Here is a 19,756-nt window from a genome sequence, read left to right on the forward strand (position 1 = left end):
TGACTCAAGAAATTTCAGCTTTTCATTTTTAATTATTTTATAAACATTTTGAAAAACACGATTCCATTTTGACATTATGGTGTATTGTGTGTAGGCCAGTGACAAAAAAAAATGTAATACATTTTTAATTCAGGCTGTAACACAACAAAATGTGGAAAATGTCAGGGGGTGTGAATAGTTTCTGAAGGCATGGTATGTCTTTCTATCTATCAATCTATCTGTCTATCAGATTATTTAGACATTGTTATTAGGCGATATGAATCAATCTTCAACTTGTTACTTAAGCACAGGATAATGTAGAGTAGACTGTATGAGGAGGGTACAGTTACATACAGATCAAACATTTTGTAATATGTATAATTAAACATGATACATCTCTAGAGGACAACAAAGACTCAAGCTAAAGACAATCCACCATTTTATTTAACTTTCCCCCAACACCAATTACAGTGTACATTCATTATTTTCAAACAACAGTATACCCCGAATCCCCATGAATGCAATGGTTTACTAATAGTTTACATACAAATAACATCATATTTTACAATGCGCAGAGGTATGCATTGAAAAAATTAAGATCCAGGGAAATAAATCATTTAAATTAAAAACAACAGGCTTGAAATAGCATCATTATTATGTAATGTGTATGAAAATACAATGAGGTCAATAACAAAGACAGTACTTTCCTCCATGGCCACCTTGACTGGGGATGATGACCTACCTCTGCCTCTCTAGAACACAGGGAAACCCACCCACTACAGACAAGCTCTGAACGTTAGGGTGACAAAGCAATGGAAGATACACAATATATACAAAAGTATGTGAACACCCCTTCAAATTTGTAGAATGGCCTTACTGAAGAGCTTAGTGACTTTCAATGTCGCACCGTCATAGGATGCCACCTTTCCAACAAGTCAGTTCGTAAAATTTCTGCCCTGCTAGAGCTGCACCGTCAACTGTAAGTGCTACTATTGTGAAGTGGAAACATCTAGGAGCAACAATGGCTCAGCCACGAAGTGGAAAGTCACACAAGCTCACAGAACGGGCCTGCCGAGTATTGAAGCATGTAAAGATTGCCTGTCCTTGGATGCAACACTCACTACCAAGTTCCAAACTGCCTCTGGACGCAACGGCATAAGAACTGTTCGTCGGGGTTTCCATGGCCAAGCAGCCGCACACAAGCCTGAGGTCACCATACGCAATGCCAAGCGTCGGCTGGAGTGGTGTAAAGCTCGCCGCTATTGGACTCTGGAGCAGTGGAAACACGTTCTCTGGAGTAATGAATCACACTTCACCATCTAGCAGTCCTGTGGACAAATCTGGGTTTGGCGGATGCCAAGAGAACTCTACATTTGTCCCTATGCATTCGGGCAGGTAAAGTTCGGTGGAAGAGGAACAATGGTTTGGGCTAGGCCCCTTAGTCCCAGTGAAGGGACATCTTAATGCTACAGCATACAATGACATTCTAGATGATTCTGTGCTTCCAATTTTGTGGCAACAGTTTGGAGAATGCCCTTTCCTGTTTCAGCATGACAATGCCCCCGTGCACAAAGCGAGGTCCATACAGAAATGGTTTGTCGAACTCAGTGTGGAAGAACTTGACTGACCTGCACATAGCCCTGACCTCAACCACCTTTGGGATGAATTGGAACACTGACTGCGAGTCAGGCCTAATCACCCAACATCGATGCCCAACCTTACTAATTCTCTTGTGACTGAAGGGAAGCATGTCTCCGCAGCAATGTTCCAACATCTAGTGGAAAGCTTTCCATGAAGAGTGGAGGCTGTTATAGCAGCAAATGGGGGACCAACTCCATATTAATGCCCATGATTTTGGAATGAGATGATCGACGAGCAGGTGTCCACATACTTTGGGTCATAGTGTACATTTCAGTAATGGCTAATGTAACACTTTAGACCCTAGCACTACATTGATGAAACCAACCATATAAAATACCTAAACAATTAAACCCAACAATTTCAAATTCCCATATAGGCTCAATAAGCCAAACTTACGTCCTGCAAGGGTACATAATGTAGTAGTTCAACTATACATGTACAATTTGTGTTTGCTTAGACAATAAAGAACAATGTGCCATGTACACATCAGGTTTCTGTGTTCTGACCCAAATCCTGAGATATGCACCAGTTCTGATTGTAAGGTTGGGACTGTAGGTCTAGTCAGAAGACTGCTCCTAAATATTGACCATACATTCAGCAAAGGAGGTGTCTACAATCTGTTCAATTGAAAATATGCAACAATATTACAGTCATGAGACATGAGAACTAAAGGCACATAGGTCTACTGTACAACATACAAGGTGTTTCCCAGCCTATACTGTATGGTGCAACAAAGGACGGGAAAAAAGCATGCTGCACTCGTCAGGCTGATTTTAAATCTAACACAAATGATTTTTATAGTTAGCTGGGAATAAGGCCTCTCCCTAAATGTTATCTGTCTTTATAGTGTGTATGAGTTTTGACACTTTACCATGGTTTAGGAAATAATATAAAATAGACTGGTTGGGCCAGAATCTTTGTGTCAGATGAAATGATGAAATAGTTAAGTTTCCATACCATTTTTACCATCCACGATTGTTCAACAAGAAGATAATATTTCATTTATGCCTCAACACTCACAATTCAATCTGTACAACGCAAATCCATGGGCCCATGTAAAACTACAGGAACATAATGCATATTTTGATTTAAGAAATTATAGGGAATTGCAATAGTACAACTATGTGCCTCTAGTTCAATGTAAAATAATTCAAAGAAACAACCAAATGCAATAGCCCTTCTTCCTTCATAAAACAATGCAATGACAAATATCATTATTTTTCCATCTTAAAACCCTCATCATACAAATAGCACTTTTGTCCTTGATTCTGCAAACTAACAACACTCCATAAACCAATTGAAAAATAACTTCCAGAAAACCTCTCCCAATCCACATGCATTGATCAATTTTGTTAATTGATTCATTTAATTCAAATCATTAGACAGGATGTAATACAAAAACATTAATTATACATAGGGCAATATGAACAGAAAGGCATCTGGGGTATACGATCACATGCCAACAGCCCTCTTATCTACGTACAAACAATTCTAAACCCAATCCAGGGCTCATGACAATTAGACAACGGAATATGATAGGAACAGTGCACCCTGCTGGACAGACAGGTGGGTGTTGTTATGAAAGGCCATCTGAGTTTAGTATCCAAGATTGGCAAAATAAAATACCAAATACCAAATTTTTCAGTGTATAATCTAGGGAATGTATCATTAACCAATGTTCATAGTATTGCCTGTTTACGTGATTGTTTTATGTAATATATCATTTCAGTACCCTATCTCTGAGAGAACAAACAGGTGACCAATAACTTTCAAAAGCTCTTTGGACCACAAGAAGTTGGTGGCGCCTCAATTGGAGAGAACGGGCTCGTGGTAATGGCTGGAGCTGAATAGGTGGATTAGTATCAAATACATCAAACACATGGTTTCCATTGATGCCATTCCATTCACTCCGTTCCAGCCATTATCACGAGCCATCCTCCCCTCAGCAGCTTCCACTGCTTTGGACTTACCAAAGAGTAGCCCAAGGAATCATCAATAACTTAGTTAGTTCTACCAATTAGATACATTTAAGGGGAAATTATTAAAGTTAGCTGAAGCTTACTATGATAGTAATAAGCATAAGGCAATACAAATCAAAGACAGCATGTTTGCTGGCACCTTGTTCCATATTGTTTAGGATAACCTTTCAAATGTTTACAGCCTCTAAATTAACATGGATAGGGGGAGAAGGTATGCCTTTGACAAAGGACACTAGGGAGTTTTCCTTTTATGAGATAATTCTGCACCTCCCATTGCTCCTCTACTTTGGAGAACACACAGGAGCACTCTGAATAACAGATAGAAAACACCTGCCCAGCTTAAAAAGGCAAATCATGAGGGAAAAGAGGGGTAATTTGCTTGTAAGCAGGAATCTGGAGGATTGCATAGAATGTGAACAATGCATTATAGCAGCAAAGGGCTGTGCTCCGTTCCCCAGTCAACACTGGTAACTGTGGAGAGTCCAGTCAAACTGATTTTTTAGCTTTGACTCTTTGGTGAGAACATTTCAATCCCCATTTGAACATTTGCATGTACAGTATATGTGAATGATCCATCTGCATCTATGGGGAACATGCAAGTACAAAATAGTGTGACTGCTCTTGATCTGTGATATTTTGTGTGATTATTAACAAACTCAAAAGGATAGATATTCTCACTGGTGAATAATGTTGTGCATGTTGTTCCCTGTTCACCAAATGGACTGTTCAGCCTCAGGCCAATAGAATGACAGTGGTGACAGTGGAACTGCTTAGACTATGCTAAGAGTGAGCCAGAATGACTTGTTTGATCATGTTGATTGTTTTGCTGGATGTTCTTGTGCAGCACTGTGGAAGAGAGCACAGCTCAGACACATATATTGTATGTGCCACCTCTGCCTTAAAACACTTGTGAAGCAAATTAACCCTGTCCCCCTTCATTCCTGTGAGAACAGAGACAATAAGCACCAGTTCCGGGCCTGGGACAGTGGGCCAGATCCATAGGACAATTAGGAGCTCTGTGAGCAGCTGTCAGTGAACAGGGGAGGAAGGGGGTGGAGCCAGGCTATCAACTGATTGGCACCTCAGCCTCTCCATCCTTGTCTAGTAGTTTGTCCTGGATCTCGTCAGTGTTCCCTGAGTCGCTGCTAGCCACTGAACTGACAGAGGGAGAGTTCCTGCCCCCTTTAATCATCCTCCTGCACGTCTCCATCTGCACGTCCAGACCACGCTTCATGCTACACATATCCATGTACTCATGCAGGTGTCTGTTCATGTCACTCTTCGCTGTGGCTAGCTCCATCTGAGAGGGAGAGAGAAAGGGGCAGGAGGAGATGGAGGGAGGGAGGGAGAGAGAGTTAGAGTGAGGGAGAGGATGAGAGATATAGATGGACAGAGAGAGGAGATGAGAGAAGAGGAGGGGAGAGGTCAAAGGGAGCCAGAGGAAAACAAGTAAGGAAGAGAAGAGAGAGAGACATCAGTGATGTTGATCAGGGACAGGTGCCAGCCCTGCCAGGAACTGAATCACTCTGGCCGAATCGTCAACCGAGTCACAAATGAAAACCAAACAAAGAGAGGGACAAAACAACCAACAAATTAAAGGCAGCCGCCCTCCTCTGTACTTTCACTTGACAGGTGTTTCTATTAGATACAATGAGAGGAAAAAATTCCCAGGGACAATCTCTAAGAGGTAGATAAATCTCAGGGGATTTCAATCTCCCTATATTTTTGTTACTGTAGGCCCCTACCTCTCTTTCTGTCACATTGTCTCTCTCATACACACATATACACACACAGGCTCGTAGGCAGGCAGGCACGCATGCACACACCCACAGACACTGCCTGTTCACCTCAATTGCGCCAATGGTCTCCTGGTACTCCTGCTCTCTGGTCTTGAATAGTGATTCTGTCTCATCTATGAGGCTGCCCAGGCTTCCATCCTGAGAGACCTGCGAGGAAGCAAAGAAGATTAGCTAATACATTCTGTTAGGATGTTGCATTTCTCAACTGAGAGAAGAACAATGGGCAGGATTTCAAAATGAAAATAAGTTATTTTACCGCAAACATTTCACTTTGCTGAATATGAATGGATGGGAAGTTTGGGAGGTGAACAACTCCTCAATTCCCTCCTGTACCCTTGTCCATTAGTTTATCAGTAGGTAGTGGTAATTGAAATGTTTATGCATTATCCTCTACATATGTATCCTTGACATTTACTGTATGGTGTCTATTCCGACTCACAGGCTCCTCTGTGTTGCTGTTGGCTGCACTGGTGACTGTGCAGTTTGCCGCGGTGATGGCACCGGGTTGTATGTTGTAGTTGTTGAAGTCCTCCCATAGCAACAGGGTCTCGTCATTCTCTTCCCACGTCAGGCTGTCACAGTCATCATCAATGTCAAATGTCTCCCTCCTGGCAACAAAATTATCATCTGAACAATTTCTATGGGGGACAGAGACAGCGAGAGGAAGGAAGAGCGAGAGAGAGGAAGGAAGAGCGAGAGAGAGAGGAAGGAAGAGCGAGAGAGAGAGGAAGAAAGAGCGATAGAGAAAGGAAGGAAGAGAGGACAAACACAACAGGCACCACCTTACAAGAGGTCCAAACACAGAGGAGGAAGAAAGATACCTAGAGAAGGCATGCAGGAATACAGACGACATCCTTGAGACAGTGACAGATGTAGTATAATACAAATTAGACTTATAATCAATATCCAATATTACACTGAGGAATTCATATACACAATGAATACATATTCTTTGATATAATGTTCTCATCTATCATTTGGTGGCCCTAATTGTAGCACATGAAAATAACTACTGAAAAAATAATTAATGCAGGACTCTGAATTAACACTAGATGGGAGCAAAGTACAGCAAAGTACAACACAATGCACTGTGTGTGTGTGTGTGTGTGTGTGTGTGTGTGTGTGTGTGTGTGTGTGTGTGTGTAGGCTGACTCACAGCTGGTTGAGCATGCGTTTCATTTCGTCAGTAACGTTGAGCGGGACCTCCTCCTCTGAGGTACTTGTGCTGGGATCTGCATCCATCTCAGAGCTGTCCTCGTCAGACACAGGCTTGCACTCCTTCTTCCTGCAGCACGCCATGGCACCCTGGAACACACACACGCACACACACACACGCAGATTACTTACTGGCGGCATCAATGCAGAATTTGAGGCAGTTTGTCTAATCCGACATTAGTAATTTAAGCAGTACAATGCACCACCTAAAAAGCCTCTGGTCTGTTTCTGTCTGGATTCATAGTTGGGCTTTAGCCAGCACTGTCTGCACAATGTGATAACCTTGTGTGCAGTGCAGAGAGTCACAGCATCAGCAGTTCACTGCTGAGCAATGACTGTGTTTGTGTGTGTATGGAGGAGGGGTCAATGAGTATTGTGTTAGTGGTGTGTGTCTGCCTATGTAGAAGAGAGTGTAGCAGCAGTATACCGGTAGTTAGCTGTTCCAGACTGAGGCCTAACATACAGATAGATACACACCCTCTCTGGGAGCGACCTGGCCGGGCTCACGTTGAACATCTTTGACATGTCCTCTGAGTTGCACTGCTGAGCCACGTCACACAGTTTGGTGGTGATGTCAATGCGCCGGCAGATGTCCATGTCCACCAGCGTGGCTTTCTCCTGGATCTTAGTGTCCATGTCGGACATTTTCTGGAGAGGAAGGAGAGGGGTCGGTGTTGCTGGCTGTGAAGCAGAGAATCACCCCACCAAAACCTCTCCTTACTGTACTCAACAAATCTCTAAACGCTTTTTAAAGCTATCTGACAGATAAGAATAACATAAGTCACATGCTGAGTTCATCCATGACTGGCTATCTGTGATTGGCAATATGCGCAGGGCCGGCTCCAACCATAAGCAACGTAAGCAGTCGCTTAGCGCCCTTAGTTGAGTTAGAACAGTAGAATACACACGGTGCAAGTTTGAATTTTGGTTGTGCATCAGTAGTTTATCTCTTGTTTTGTCAGTCACTGACAGTCACTATATTAGCCATGTCAGCGAACAATTTTTAGATTGGTAAATTAGTCTAACCAGTTATCTAAACTTGTAGTAATCATGGCCGAATACTGACAGGGCACATAGGGCACATGCCCAGGGGCCCTGACCTCCTGGAGGTCCCAATTGATTTTGTTAGTCACTCTCACTCAGATATCATTAACATGGCATAAGTCATGGCAAAATGTGTAGAATTGCAGGAAATTAGCTTTAAAACTCCTGAAATTTCTCTCTGCCCCACCGCAAAATGAGTAGAACTGTATGAGATGTGTTATAAAACTGCAAAACTTTATCCTGTGGCAAAATTTGTAGAATTGCGTGACATTTGTTATAGAATTGCTTATGATGTATCTTCGTCTCTTCGTCCCATGGCAAAATCTGGAGAATTGTGTGCCCCCCAACCAAATCTCACTTAGGACCCCCAAAAGGCTAGAGCCAGCCCAGCATATGCAGCAGTATTAAAGTCAATTGAATACACTTGTTAAATTGCAGACCCGGCAGAAACCCACATCCAGTCAGTCTGGGTCAATAGCACATCATGCAACATTTCTGTGAAGGTCCAAAGGAAACTCCAAAATGAATTTGATCACTGCTGAATGTAGACCTGTTTAAAGGTCTTACTCACATCGGCTACGGAGAGCGTGATCACACAGTCATCCGGAACAGCTGGTGCTCTCATGCATGTTTCAGTGTTACTTGCTTCGAAGCGAGCATAGAAGTAATTTAGCTCGTCTGGTAGGTTCGTGTCACTGGGCAGCTTATGGCTGTGCTTCCCTTTGTAGTCTGTAATAGTTTGCAAGCCCTGCCACATCCGACGAGCGCCGGAGCAGCATGGTTCAATCTTAGTCCTGTATTGACGCTTTGCCTGTTTGATGGTTCGTCAGAGTGCATAGAAGGATTTATTATAAGCTTCCGGGTTAGAGTCCCGCTCCTTGAAAGTGGCAGCTTTACCCTTTAGCTCAGTGCGAATGTTGCCTGTAATCCATGGCTTCTGGTTGGGATATGTGGGGACGAAGTCATCGATGCACTTATTGATGAAGCCAGTGACTGATGTGGTGTACTCCTCAATGCCATTGGAAGAATCCTGGAACATATTCCAGTCTGTGATAGCAAAACAGTCCTGTAGCTTAGCATCTGCTTCATCTGACCACTTTCTTATTGACCGAGTCACTGCTGCTTCCTGCTTTAGATTTTTGCTTGTAAGCAGGAATCTGGAGGATAGAATTATGGTCAGATTTCCAAATGGAAGGCGAGGGAGAGCTTTGTACGTGTCTCTGTGTGTGGAGTAAAGGTGGTCTAGAGTTTTTTCCCTCTGGTTGCACATTTAACATGCTGATAGAAATGAGGTAAAACTGATTTTAGTTTCCCTGCAAAGTCCCCGGCCACTAGGAGCGCAGCCTCTGGATGAGCATTTTCCTGTTTGCTTATGGCCGTATACTGTACAGCTCTTTGAGTGCGGTTTTAGTGCCAGCATTGGTCTGTGGTGGTATGTTGACAGCTACAAAAAATACAGATGAAAACTCTCTAGGTTGATAGTGTGGTCTACAGCTTATCATGAGATACTCTACCTCAGGTGAGCAAAACCTTGAGCCTTCCTTAGATTTTGTGCACCAGCTGTTGTTTACAAATATGCATAGGCCGCCGCCCCTTGTCTTACCAGAGGCCGCTGTTCTATCCTGCCGAAAAAGCTTAAAACCCGCCAGCTGTATGTTAATCATGTCATCGTTCAGCTACGACTCTGTGAAACATAACGTGCTCGTAGTTTGTCTATTTTATTACCGATTGATTGTAAGTTGGCTAATTGGACCGATGCTAAAGGTAGATTACCCTCACAGATCCACAATGTCTCTGTCTTTTCCTCCTGCGAGTGACGAGGATGAGGGCCTTGTCGGGTGTCTGGAGTAAATCCTTCCCGTCCGACTCGTTGAAGAAGAAGAATTCCTCCAGTATGGGGTGAGTAATCGCTGCCCTGATATCAAGAAGCTCTTTTCCGGTCATAAGACACGGTGGTAGAAACATTATGTGCAAAATAAGTATCAAATAACGCGAAAAAAACATACACAATAGCACAATTGGTTACGGGATTGTAAAACGACAGCCATCTCCTTCAGTGCCATTATTATTCTCTACATCTATATTGATTGAAGTGGATTTTAAGTGACATCAACAAGGGATCAAGCTTTCACCTAGATTCACTTGGTTAGTCTATGTCATGGAAAGAGTGAGTGTGCTGTGGAGTGTGAGGGTGTATATACTACTCACATTGCTCATAAGGCTCTTAAAGACCACCAGCTCAGCCTTCAGCCTCTCCACCTTCTCATTCAGTTCATCCTGGATCTTCTCTGACTCCTGGGCACTCTGAACACACACCACACACACATGCACAGATATGCACAATTCAAACACATGCCCCAACCACATACACTCAAAGACATGCAGCAAAATACCAACACACTTTCTTATTTACCATATTAGAGAAAGCATGTTATTGAATATGGCCCCAATCTATATTTGTACTAGTATGCAGTGGGATAAGTAGTAAAGATGGATTATGGACATTACAGTAGATGCCCAGGGAGACCACATACAGAGTAAATCACACTACATAATCAACTGATATTATTTGTCAAATGACTATTATAATGCAGACCTCCTGTTTCACTTTCATGCTAAACAATATCTACCTGTGTCACCTCAGAGAGGTTAGAGCACCCCAGGGAAGTCTGCTCTCTTCCAGCGTTCTGCTGACCCATAATCCAACACAAACACATACGCTGCCATTGATCGATTTGTCTGTTGACGGTGGTGCAGAGAGAGGGGGGATTGCTAGTGTACGAGCACCTGCTGAGGCTTTTGGTGTTGCATAGGAAGCATGGTGCCTGCCTTGGGCCATGATACTGCAAACTGGTGTAACGATGAGGCACGGGGCATAGTGGTGAGACACGGATTTCCAGGTTTGCTATGGGGGCCATCCAGGTCACCAGGGTCTATGTAGGTTTTCTGACATACATCTACCAGATAGTGATGGGGGGAAAAAATCTATACAGTTACATATCAAGATATTAATTTAGACAGTATCACAGTATCAAATCGCAATACATATAGAATAGTGAAAATCATAAGAATCCCATAATATCGTATCGTGAGGTCCCTAGACATTCCCAGCCCTACTACCTGATCTCGGGCCAAATTCTGTTGACACACACCCGCTCAAGACATTATGGATATGAACAGACCATAAGAAATGAAGGATGGGGGCATGTACAATAAGTAATGGTCATTTCCACGTAAAAGGAACCATGAGCACCAACATGTGAAGTTCATAGGAGCATATCAAATTGGGTGTCAAATGAAAGATAAGAGTCTATATTATTTTTGATATTTGGGCATATTTTTTTTTTTTACGCACAAATGTTCCATCCTAAAAATGTTGAATAAGCAAAGACCCCTCATTAGAAATATAGTGCACTTGGAAAGTATTCAGACCCCTTGACTTTTTCCACATTTTGTTACATTACAGCGTTATTCTAAAATGGATTAGATTTTGCCACCACCATGCTTCACTGTAGGGTTGGTGCCAGGTTTCCTCCAGACGTGACGCTTGGCATTCAGGCCAAAGAGTTCAATCTTGGTTTCATCAGACTAGAGAATCTTTGCCTTTTGGCAAAACTCCAAAAGGCAGGCTGTCATGTGTCTTTTACTGAGGAGTGGTTTCCGTCTGGCCACTCTATACTGAACTATACTGTACTTTACTGTACTCTACTGTATTGTACTTTACTGAACTCTACTGTACTGAACTTTACTGTACTGTTCTGAACTATAGTCTACTCTACTTTACTGTACTGTATTATATCCTACTGTACTCTACTGTAATCTACTGCACTCTACTGTACTGTACTGAACTCTACTGATGAATTGATACACCACCCCTACCTTGTCAGGTTGTAATACGTCACTTCCCTTTGAACGCGGAAGGAGGAAGAGCTCGGATTTGTTGTTTTGAAAAGTTTGTTGTTTTGAAAGTGTATGGGAAGTAGCTAGCTAACTTTTTTGTTTGGATCCCGTGACGCAGTTGGCATCAGTTGTTGGGACTGCTGGTCTCTGTCCAGTGATCCTGTCGAACAAGGATGGATCTGAGGAGCCTTTTGGCATTATCAAGCCAGCTGGGTTTTTTTGAAGGCAGCCCGTGACGCAGTTAGCCATTGTGGCTGGGACTGCGGATTGTCCCAGGTTTGTGGCTGTCTAGATCCCTGCTGTTTGTTGTTTTCAATCTTCCCCGTGACCAGCCCTGTCTGGAACTGTGAGGAATAATAGCATAACCTACGTCGCTAGCTACCATGACAAAGACCAAAACCGGCAGAGACCAAAGTACCGTTGAGGACAGTGCCAGTGGTGTCTCTCTATCACACGTGAAGGATCTTTTAAATGAACAAAACTAGTTCTACAAGCAGTTGCTACAACAATAAGAAAATAGCTTCAAGTGCTTTGTCCAAATACTGGTGAATTCAACTAATAAAATAATGGTGACTTGACCAGAGAGGTCCAGCACCTGAAGAACAGTTTGCAATTCTCCCAGGGTCAGCTCGATGAGTTGAAACAGGAGAACGGCAAGATGACAGCAATCTGTAAGTCATTGAGAGAGGACATCAGTTCTGTGTGTGAATCCAGGATTACAACGATGGATAAATCAGACTTTCTGGAGGGACAATCAAGGCGGAACAACATGCTTGTGGACGAAATTTTAGAATCTCCACGAGACCTGGAGTGTTATTGAAGTGTTGTTGTTGCAGGTTCACTTGGCACATTTAAAGCCTTTTCTTTTGGGGTGTTGTTATAGGCCACCAAGTGAGAACAGTCAGTATCTAAATAATATGTGTGAAATGCTTGATAGTGTATGTGATGTAAACAGAGAGGTCTACTTTCTTGGGGACCTGAATATTGGCTGGTTTTCATCAATCTGTCTACTCAAGAGGAAGCTTCTCACTGTAACCAGTGCCTGTAATCTGGATCAGTTTATTAACTTCTTCGATATAGGGGGCGCTCTTTTAATTTTTGGATAAAAAAACGTTACCGTTTTAAACAAGATTTTTTGTCACGAAAAGATGCTCGACTATGCATATAATTGACAGCTTTGGAAAGAAAACACTCTGACGTTTCCAAAACTGCAAAGATATTATCTGTGAGTGCCACAGAACTGATGCTACAGGCGAAACCAAGATTACATTTCAAACAGGAAATGCCCCAGATTTTGAAGGCACTGTGTTCCAATGTCTCCTTATATGGCTGTGAATGCGCAAGGAATGAGCCTACACTTTCTGTCGTTTCCCCAAGGTGTCTGCAGCATTGTGACGTATTTGTAGGCATATCATTGGAAGATTGACCATAAGAGACTACATTTACCAGGTGCTCGCTTGGTGTCCTCCGTTGCAATTATTGCGTAATCTCCAGCTGCGTGCATTTTTCCATTTGCTTCAGAGGAGAAACCCAACTGCCACGAATGACTTATCATCGAATAGATATGTGAAAAACACATTGAGGATTGATTCTAAACAACGTTTGCCATGTTTCTGTCGATATTATGGAGTTAATTTGGAAAGAAGTTTGGCGTTGTAATGACTGAATTTTCGGGGGGTTTTCTTAGCCAAACGTGATGAACAAAACGGAGCGATTTCTCCTACACAAATAATATTTTTGGAAAAACTGAACATTTGCTATCTAACTGAGAGTCTCCTCATTGAAAACATCTGAAGTTCTTCAAAGGTAAATTATTTTATTTGAATGCTTTTCTTGTTTTTGTGAAAATGTTGCCTGCTGAATGCTAGGCTTAATGCTATGCTAGCTATCAATACTCTTACACAAATGCTTGTGTAGCTATGGTTGAAAAGCATATTTTGAAAATCTGAGATGAAAGTGTTGTTAACAAAAGGCTAAGCTTGTGAGCCAATATATTTATTTAATTTCATTTGCGATTTTCATGAATAGTTAACGTTGCGTTATGCTAATGAGCTTGAGGCATGAAGTATAAACACCATGGGACCACGCAGCCGTATGCCACTCAGGAAGAAGACGCATTCTGTCTCCTAGAGATAAACGTACTTTGGTGTGAGAAGTGCAAATCAATCCCAGAACAACAGCAAAGGACCTTGTGAAGATGCTGGAGGAAACAGGTACAAAAGTATCTATATCAACAGTAAAACGAGTCCTATATCGATATAACCTGAAAGGCCGCTCAGCAAGGAAGAAGCCACTGCTCCAAAACCACCATAAAAATGCCAGACTATGGTTTGCAACTGCACATGGGGACAAAGATCATACTTTTTGGAGAAATGTCCTCTGGTCTGATTAAACAAAAATAGAACTGTTTGGCCATTGTGACCATCATTACTTTTGGAGGAAAAGGGGGGAGGCTTGCAAGCCAACACCATCCCAACCTTGAAACACGGGGGTGGCAGCATCATGTTGTGGGAGTCTATTTACTTCAGTCTATTTACTTCAGAGCATGCTTCACTATTGAATGAGCGAATTAACATTTGTTGTGTAGACAGAATAATTTAAACCAATTATGTCAGCAAAGGAGAGACATGTCCTGCAATATGATTATGATTTAGGCCTATATAATAAAAACAAAATAAATATACTGTATTAGACGACATGCTGCTATGCAATCTTTTTACCATCAGCAAATGCATGTGTTTTATTATTAGGCCTCCATTTTAATGTTTTTATTAACTTACCACTATTGTAATTCCTGTGCATCAAACACCTCCCATTTCCCACAAACAAACAATGTCTATTTGCTTGCAATAGAGTTGCTCAACCTTGTAGAAGTTGTGCACACGCATGGTTTGAGATTTGAGTGGAGATATGTGCACTTTCCCTTCAAGTTCAAAATGGATAAATACCAACCTTTGCGGGAAAACTAAAGCACGCAAGCTTTAGAGTATTGTTTTGTGTCCATAAACCATTGACAAATGAGGCCCCTGAGCTCTACTGTGCTTGATGTAATTTGATGTCCAAACTTACACCATGATTGGTTCAGATTTGGTCCGGTCCAGAGCTCATTAAAATAATTGCCAGTGTGTAGAATAATACCCAAATATGCAAAGGAGGATATTGCATGTTTATATCTTAGTGTACCTATTTAGGATACATCACCATGAAGAGGATGACATGTTTTTCCATAATTATCTATTTCTGTGTAGTACAGATCAGGGACACATGATGAAATTCTGTTACAATTCTGTTACGGGTGTAAATCCACTTAACTTACTGTAGTTCAATAACCAAAATAGATTTTTCCGAAGGCAATGTGTCATGTCATAGCTGACACACCATTCTTTCTGCAGACATCGTTGAATCTTAATTCGGTTACCAAACTTTACATCTGCACAGTTCCTCGAGTAAATGTGTTTTTGTAAAATATTCTATGTAAATTATTAAAGGTTGTACTTTTGCATGAATCTTAATTCGGTTACCAAACTTTACATCTGCACAGTTTGTTAAACTTTGAAATCAATGTTTTTTGTTTGGCATACATTTTAAGTGAAACATCTCAGCACAAGTGAGTTTCAGCGCAATTCCGTCACGGTGGAATTGCCCTGATTCAAAGGATGTATCTTTTTTCAGCAGCTGTGGGACATTTTCTTTGTCTTTATGACAATAACCATCTGAAAGGCATTATACGGTAGTGAATAAAGTACAATTGGATCTTGAGATGAAGGTGAAATGATGTTATGGTGAAGGTACATTTATTTTATGTTGAAGGTGAATTGATGGTTTATGTCTACTCACCTCCTGCATGGATTCCACCAAGGACTCGAGCTGCTCTCGTCTGTTCTGCTCCTCTTCCCATCTACAACACAGAACACATGGAGGGTCAGTTACCTGCACTTACATTATACTTACATTTGAAATAGAAAATAGCCTAATCTCCAAGACTAATGTTCAAACATAGACGTCAAACAGTGTAAAGGTTCTGGCCTAATGCTTCTAAAAATGTTAGGAATAACCGTGCTCATGGAGCTCTCAACTAGCCTTAGTATTGTTTAATATGCCATATAGCCCTTTGTGGTATATCAGTGTGAACAGAATGTCACAGTTAGTAAAGACACTATATGGTCAGAGTCTCCCCGTCCCAGCCTTAACCTTTACCTTGACTGTAACCTGAACTCTGTCTCCCACTACTGCCCTATACACTTCCCACTGGGTCTTTGAATACAACAAAGGACAGGAGATTCCATACAATATACTGTGTGTATATCACCTAGAAAAACAAAGGATCACTAAGTCTTCACTACAAATTGCTTGAGGTTCCTCCAGATTGGACCTCTGTTTTATGTTTACAAAAGAGATTCCATGAAGTTGACAGCATGTCTCAATTGATATCATGTCTTAGCTGCTTAAACAGGCAACTATCTACCAGGGTCTCATCATTACATGGAATTCAGTGGCTAACATCAATGGAAAAAACATTCCTTCCATCCTAGTCACAGAAGGGGAAGAATCATTCCTTCCATCCTAGTCACAGAAGGGGAAGAATCATTCTTCCATCCTAGTCACAGAAGGGGAAGAAACATTCCTTCCATCCTAGTCACAGAAGGGGAAGAAACATTCCTTCCATCCTAGTCACAGAAGGGGAAGAATCATTCTTCCATCCTAGTCACAGAAGGGGAAGAAACATTCCTTCCATCCTAGTCACAGAAGGGGAAGAAACATTCCTTCCATCCTAGTCACAGAAGGGGAAGAAACAGTCCTTCCATCCTAGTCACAGAATGGGAAGAAACATTCCTTCCATCCTAGTCACAGAAGGGGAAGAAACATTCCTTCCATCCTATTCACAGAAGGGGAAGAATCATTCCTTCCATCCTAGTCACAGAAGGGGAAGAATCATTCCTTCCATCCTAGTCACAGAAGGGGAATAACTGAGCATGTGTTGTATCTATTGTTGCTAAAGCTTGGGCAAGAACTTGAAAATTAATGTCAGTATATATGAACTCTAACGAGATTAATGTATTAAAGATGTTTAAATATTTAACTAGTGAGAAATATGAATATGGTTACTCAAGAAAATCTTCAGAGTTATTGTTTGTATAAACCAACTCCTTACAGGAATAGTCAGAAGAGACCATGATAAATGTGAGAGTATATGAACTGCCTGACTCTCTCAGAGTCACAACCGTTACTCATAGCCTATGGTTAGCAGGGAATCGTTCTCTCAGTTGACAGGTCATATCTTCTTGATTACTATAGCATGCCAGTAGACTTGTGTAGAAATAGAAATAGTGCCACAATGGGTTATAAGACACTTTTAGCCTCTATTACATTCACATGACATAACAGGCAGTTATAGCACAGGCCTGGTCAGTATATCCAAACTAGACTCTGACTGCTACATTGTCTAAGGATAGACAATAAAGTCAAAAGAGGACAGTGTCAGACAGCAAACGTGACTAAATGACTTTAGGCACAGCATGATTCCAATGTGAGACAGGGGGTGGGGGATTTTCAGATCTCACTATAGCAACAGGACCAGAGACAGAAATCTTGATCTAAAAGCAATTTTCTAGAATTCACCATTGAATGTAGAGTAAACAACATAGAGTAAGTACATCACTAGTACATTCTGTCTGACCAACCTCCCTTTGTTGCTTTCGGAATCCACTAAATGTAGGCGACACCGTCTTATTAGCTAGAGAGAAGTATCCCTGGCTGGGCGGTCTCCAGCTCACATTTGATTGAAGCGTTGGTTCAAATAAAATGCTGGCACTGCTGCTTTACTGTGTCCAAGAGCAGGATGTTTCCCAAGTAACACAAAGGTCATTGGAGTTCAGAACTACATCACATCCACCCTCTGTAGACAGAGGAAAACAGTCTGTCACAGCATCTGCATGTGCTCCGCATCACTTACATTCTACAGAGCCTTCAGAGAGTATTCATACCACTTGTTCCACATGTTGTTGTGTTACAGCCTGAATTCAAAATGGATTAAATAAATACAACAAATCTCAAACATCTACTGTGGCAAAGAAGGGGGCCGAGTGATAAAGGGCAGAACTAATAAACGAGCTCTGCGCTCTCACTAAAATGGCCACCCCGACCAGAACTACAGATCACAAAATGGCTGAGATGTGTGGGGGGAGATGTGGGGCAAAGAAGGGGGCCGAGTGATAAATGGCAGATATCTGAGGTCAGAACTAATAAACGAGAGTTTGTAATTCAGACGGATGCCTCAGAGGTCGGCTTTGGAGCCGTGCTCTCCCAAGAGGGAGAAGGGGTTGAACACCCCATCCTGTTTTTAAGCAGGAAGCTGGAACCATGGGAGGCCAACTACTCAGTCGTTGAGAAAGAGTCGCTGGCAGTAAAGTGGGCTCTAGAAAGACTGAAATACTACCTGCTAGGGCACCACTTCACCCTCATCAGTGACCATGCCCCACTCACCTGGATGCATAGGGCTAAAGAGAAGAACGCTCGGGTGATGCAGTGGTTTTTGAGTCTCCAACCGTTTCACATTGACTTAAAACACAGAGCAGGGAAGGAAATGGGAAATGTGGATGGGTTATCCCGCATACACACCCAGTTTGCTGCGGTAGCCCGACCTAGGGGTCGAATCTAGGGGGGAGATGTGTGGCAAAGAAGGGGGCCGAGTGATAAATGGCAGATATGTGAGGGCAGAACTAATAAAAGGGCTCTGCCCTCTCACTAAACTGGCCACCACAACCAGAACTACAGATCACAAAATGGCCGACCGCCAAAACCACAACTCCCAGAAGCAAGAGGAACGTCCAGAAAGTGGGGCCGACCCACAAATAAGGGGTCAAGACAAACTAGGAAGAGAAGAAGGGGCTGGGGGATTTGTGAAGCATATAGAAAGTGGCAATATATATATTGGCTGGATTTACTGTGTATGACCTGGACTGATTGGACTTACTTGTTGGCGTTTGGACCTGGACCTACCGAGAAACCAATTTGTCATTTATATACAGTACCAGTCAAAAGTTTGGACACACCTACTCATTCCACGGTTTATCTTTATTTTTTACTATTTCTACGTTGTAGAATAATAGTGAAGACACCAAACTATGAAATAACACATATGGAATCATATAGTAACCAAAAAAGTGTTGAACAAATTATATTTTTAATATATAAATCTATTTTATATTTGAGATTCTTCAAAGTAGTAACCCTTTGCTTTAATGACAGCTTTGCAAAATCTTGGCATTCTCTCAACCAGATTCATGAGGTAGTCACCTGGAATGCATTTCAAATCAAATCAAATTTGATTTGTCACATACACATGGTTAGCAGATGTTAATGCGAGGGTAGCGAAATGCTTGTGCTTCTAGTTCCAACAAGGCAGTAATAACCAACAAGTAATCTAACCTAACAATCCACAACAACTACCTTATACACACAAGTGTAAAGGGATAAAGAATATGCACATAAAGATATATGAATGAGTGATGGTACAGAACGGCATAGGCAAGATGCAGTAGATGGTATCGAGTACAGTATATACATATGAGGAGTAATGTAAGGTATGTAAACATTATATTAAGTGGCATTGTTTAAAGTGGCTAGTGATACATTTTCTACATACATTTTTCCAATATTAAAAGTGGCTTGAGTTGAGTCAGTATGTTGGCAGCAGCCACCCAATGTTAGTGGTGGCAGTTTAACAGTCTGATGGCCTTGAGATGGTTTTTCAGTCTCTCTGTCTCTGCTTTGATGCACCTGTACTGACCTCGCCTTCTGGATGATAGCGGGGTGAACAGGCAGTAGCTCAGGTGGTTGTTGTCCTTGATAATCTTTATGACCTTCCTGTGACATCGGGTGGTGTTGGTGTCCTGGAGGGCAGGAAGTTTGCCCCATGTGATGCATTGTGCAGACCTCCCTACCCTCTGGAGAGCCTTACGGTTGTGGGCGAAGCAGTTGCCGTACCAGGTGGTGATACAGCCCGACAGTATGCTCTCGATTGTGCATCTGTAGAAGTTTGTGAGTGCTTTTGGTGACAAGCCGAATTTCTTCAGCCTCCTGAGGTTGAAGAGGCGCTGCTGCACCTTCTTCACCACGCTGTCTGTGTGGGTGGACCAATTCAGTTTGTCCGTGATGTGTATCCCGAGGAACTTAAAAGTTACTACCCTTTCCACTACT

The 19,756-nt window shown here is 42.1% G+C and overlaps 1 protein-coding gene across 2 annotated transcripts in view; it reads right to left on the minus strand.

Annotated features, from left to right (window-relative positions):
• Positions 1-401: 401 nt before the first annotated feature.
• The window catches only part of LOC115139021 (intermediate filament family orphan 2-like), a 66,269-nt gene continuing 46,914 nt past the window's right edge, over positions 402-19,756 (minus strand). The window contains exons 2-8 of one of the 2 annotated variants that reach the window (XM_029676207.2): positions 15,395-15,455; positions 9,866-9,961; positions 7,091-7,261; positions 6,555-6,703; positions 5,838-6,006; positions 5,447-5,545; positions 402-4,899 (exon numbers count right to left, since the gene is read on the minus strand). In XM_029676207.2, coding sequence (XP_029532067.1) covers positions 4,666-4,899; positions 5,447-5,545; positions 5,838-6,006; positions 6,555-6,703; positions 7,091-7,261; positions 9,866-9,961; positions 15,395-15,455 — 979 coding nt within the window. In that variant the 3' untranslated portion in view covers positions 402-4,665. Of the gene's footprint in view, positions 4,900-5,446; positions 5,546-5,837; positions 6,037-6,554; positions 6,704-7,090; positions 7,262-9,865; positions 9,962-15,394; positions 15,456-19,756 lie in introns of both variants that reach the window. The other variant, XM_029676200.2, reaches the window with a different exon arrangement.

Source organism: Oncorhynchus nerka, linkage group LG2, assembly GCF_034236695.1.
Source record: "Oncorhynchus nerka isolate Pitt River linkage group LG2, Oner_Uvic_2.0, whole genome shotgun sequence".
Lineage (NCBI taxonomy): Eukaryota > Metazoa > Chordata > Actinopteri > Salmoniformes > Salmonidae > Oncorhynchus > Oncorhynchus nerka.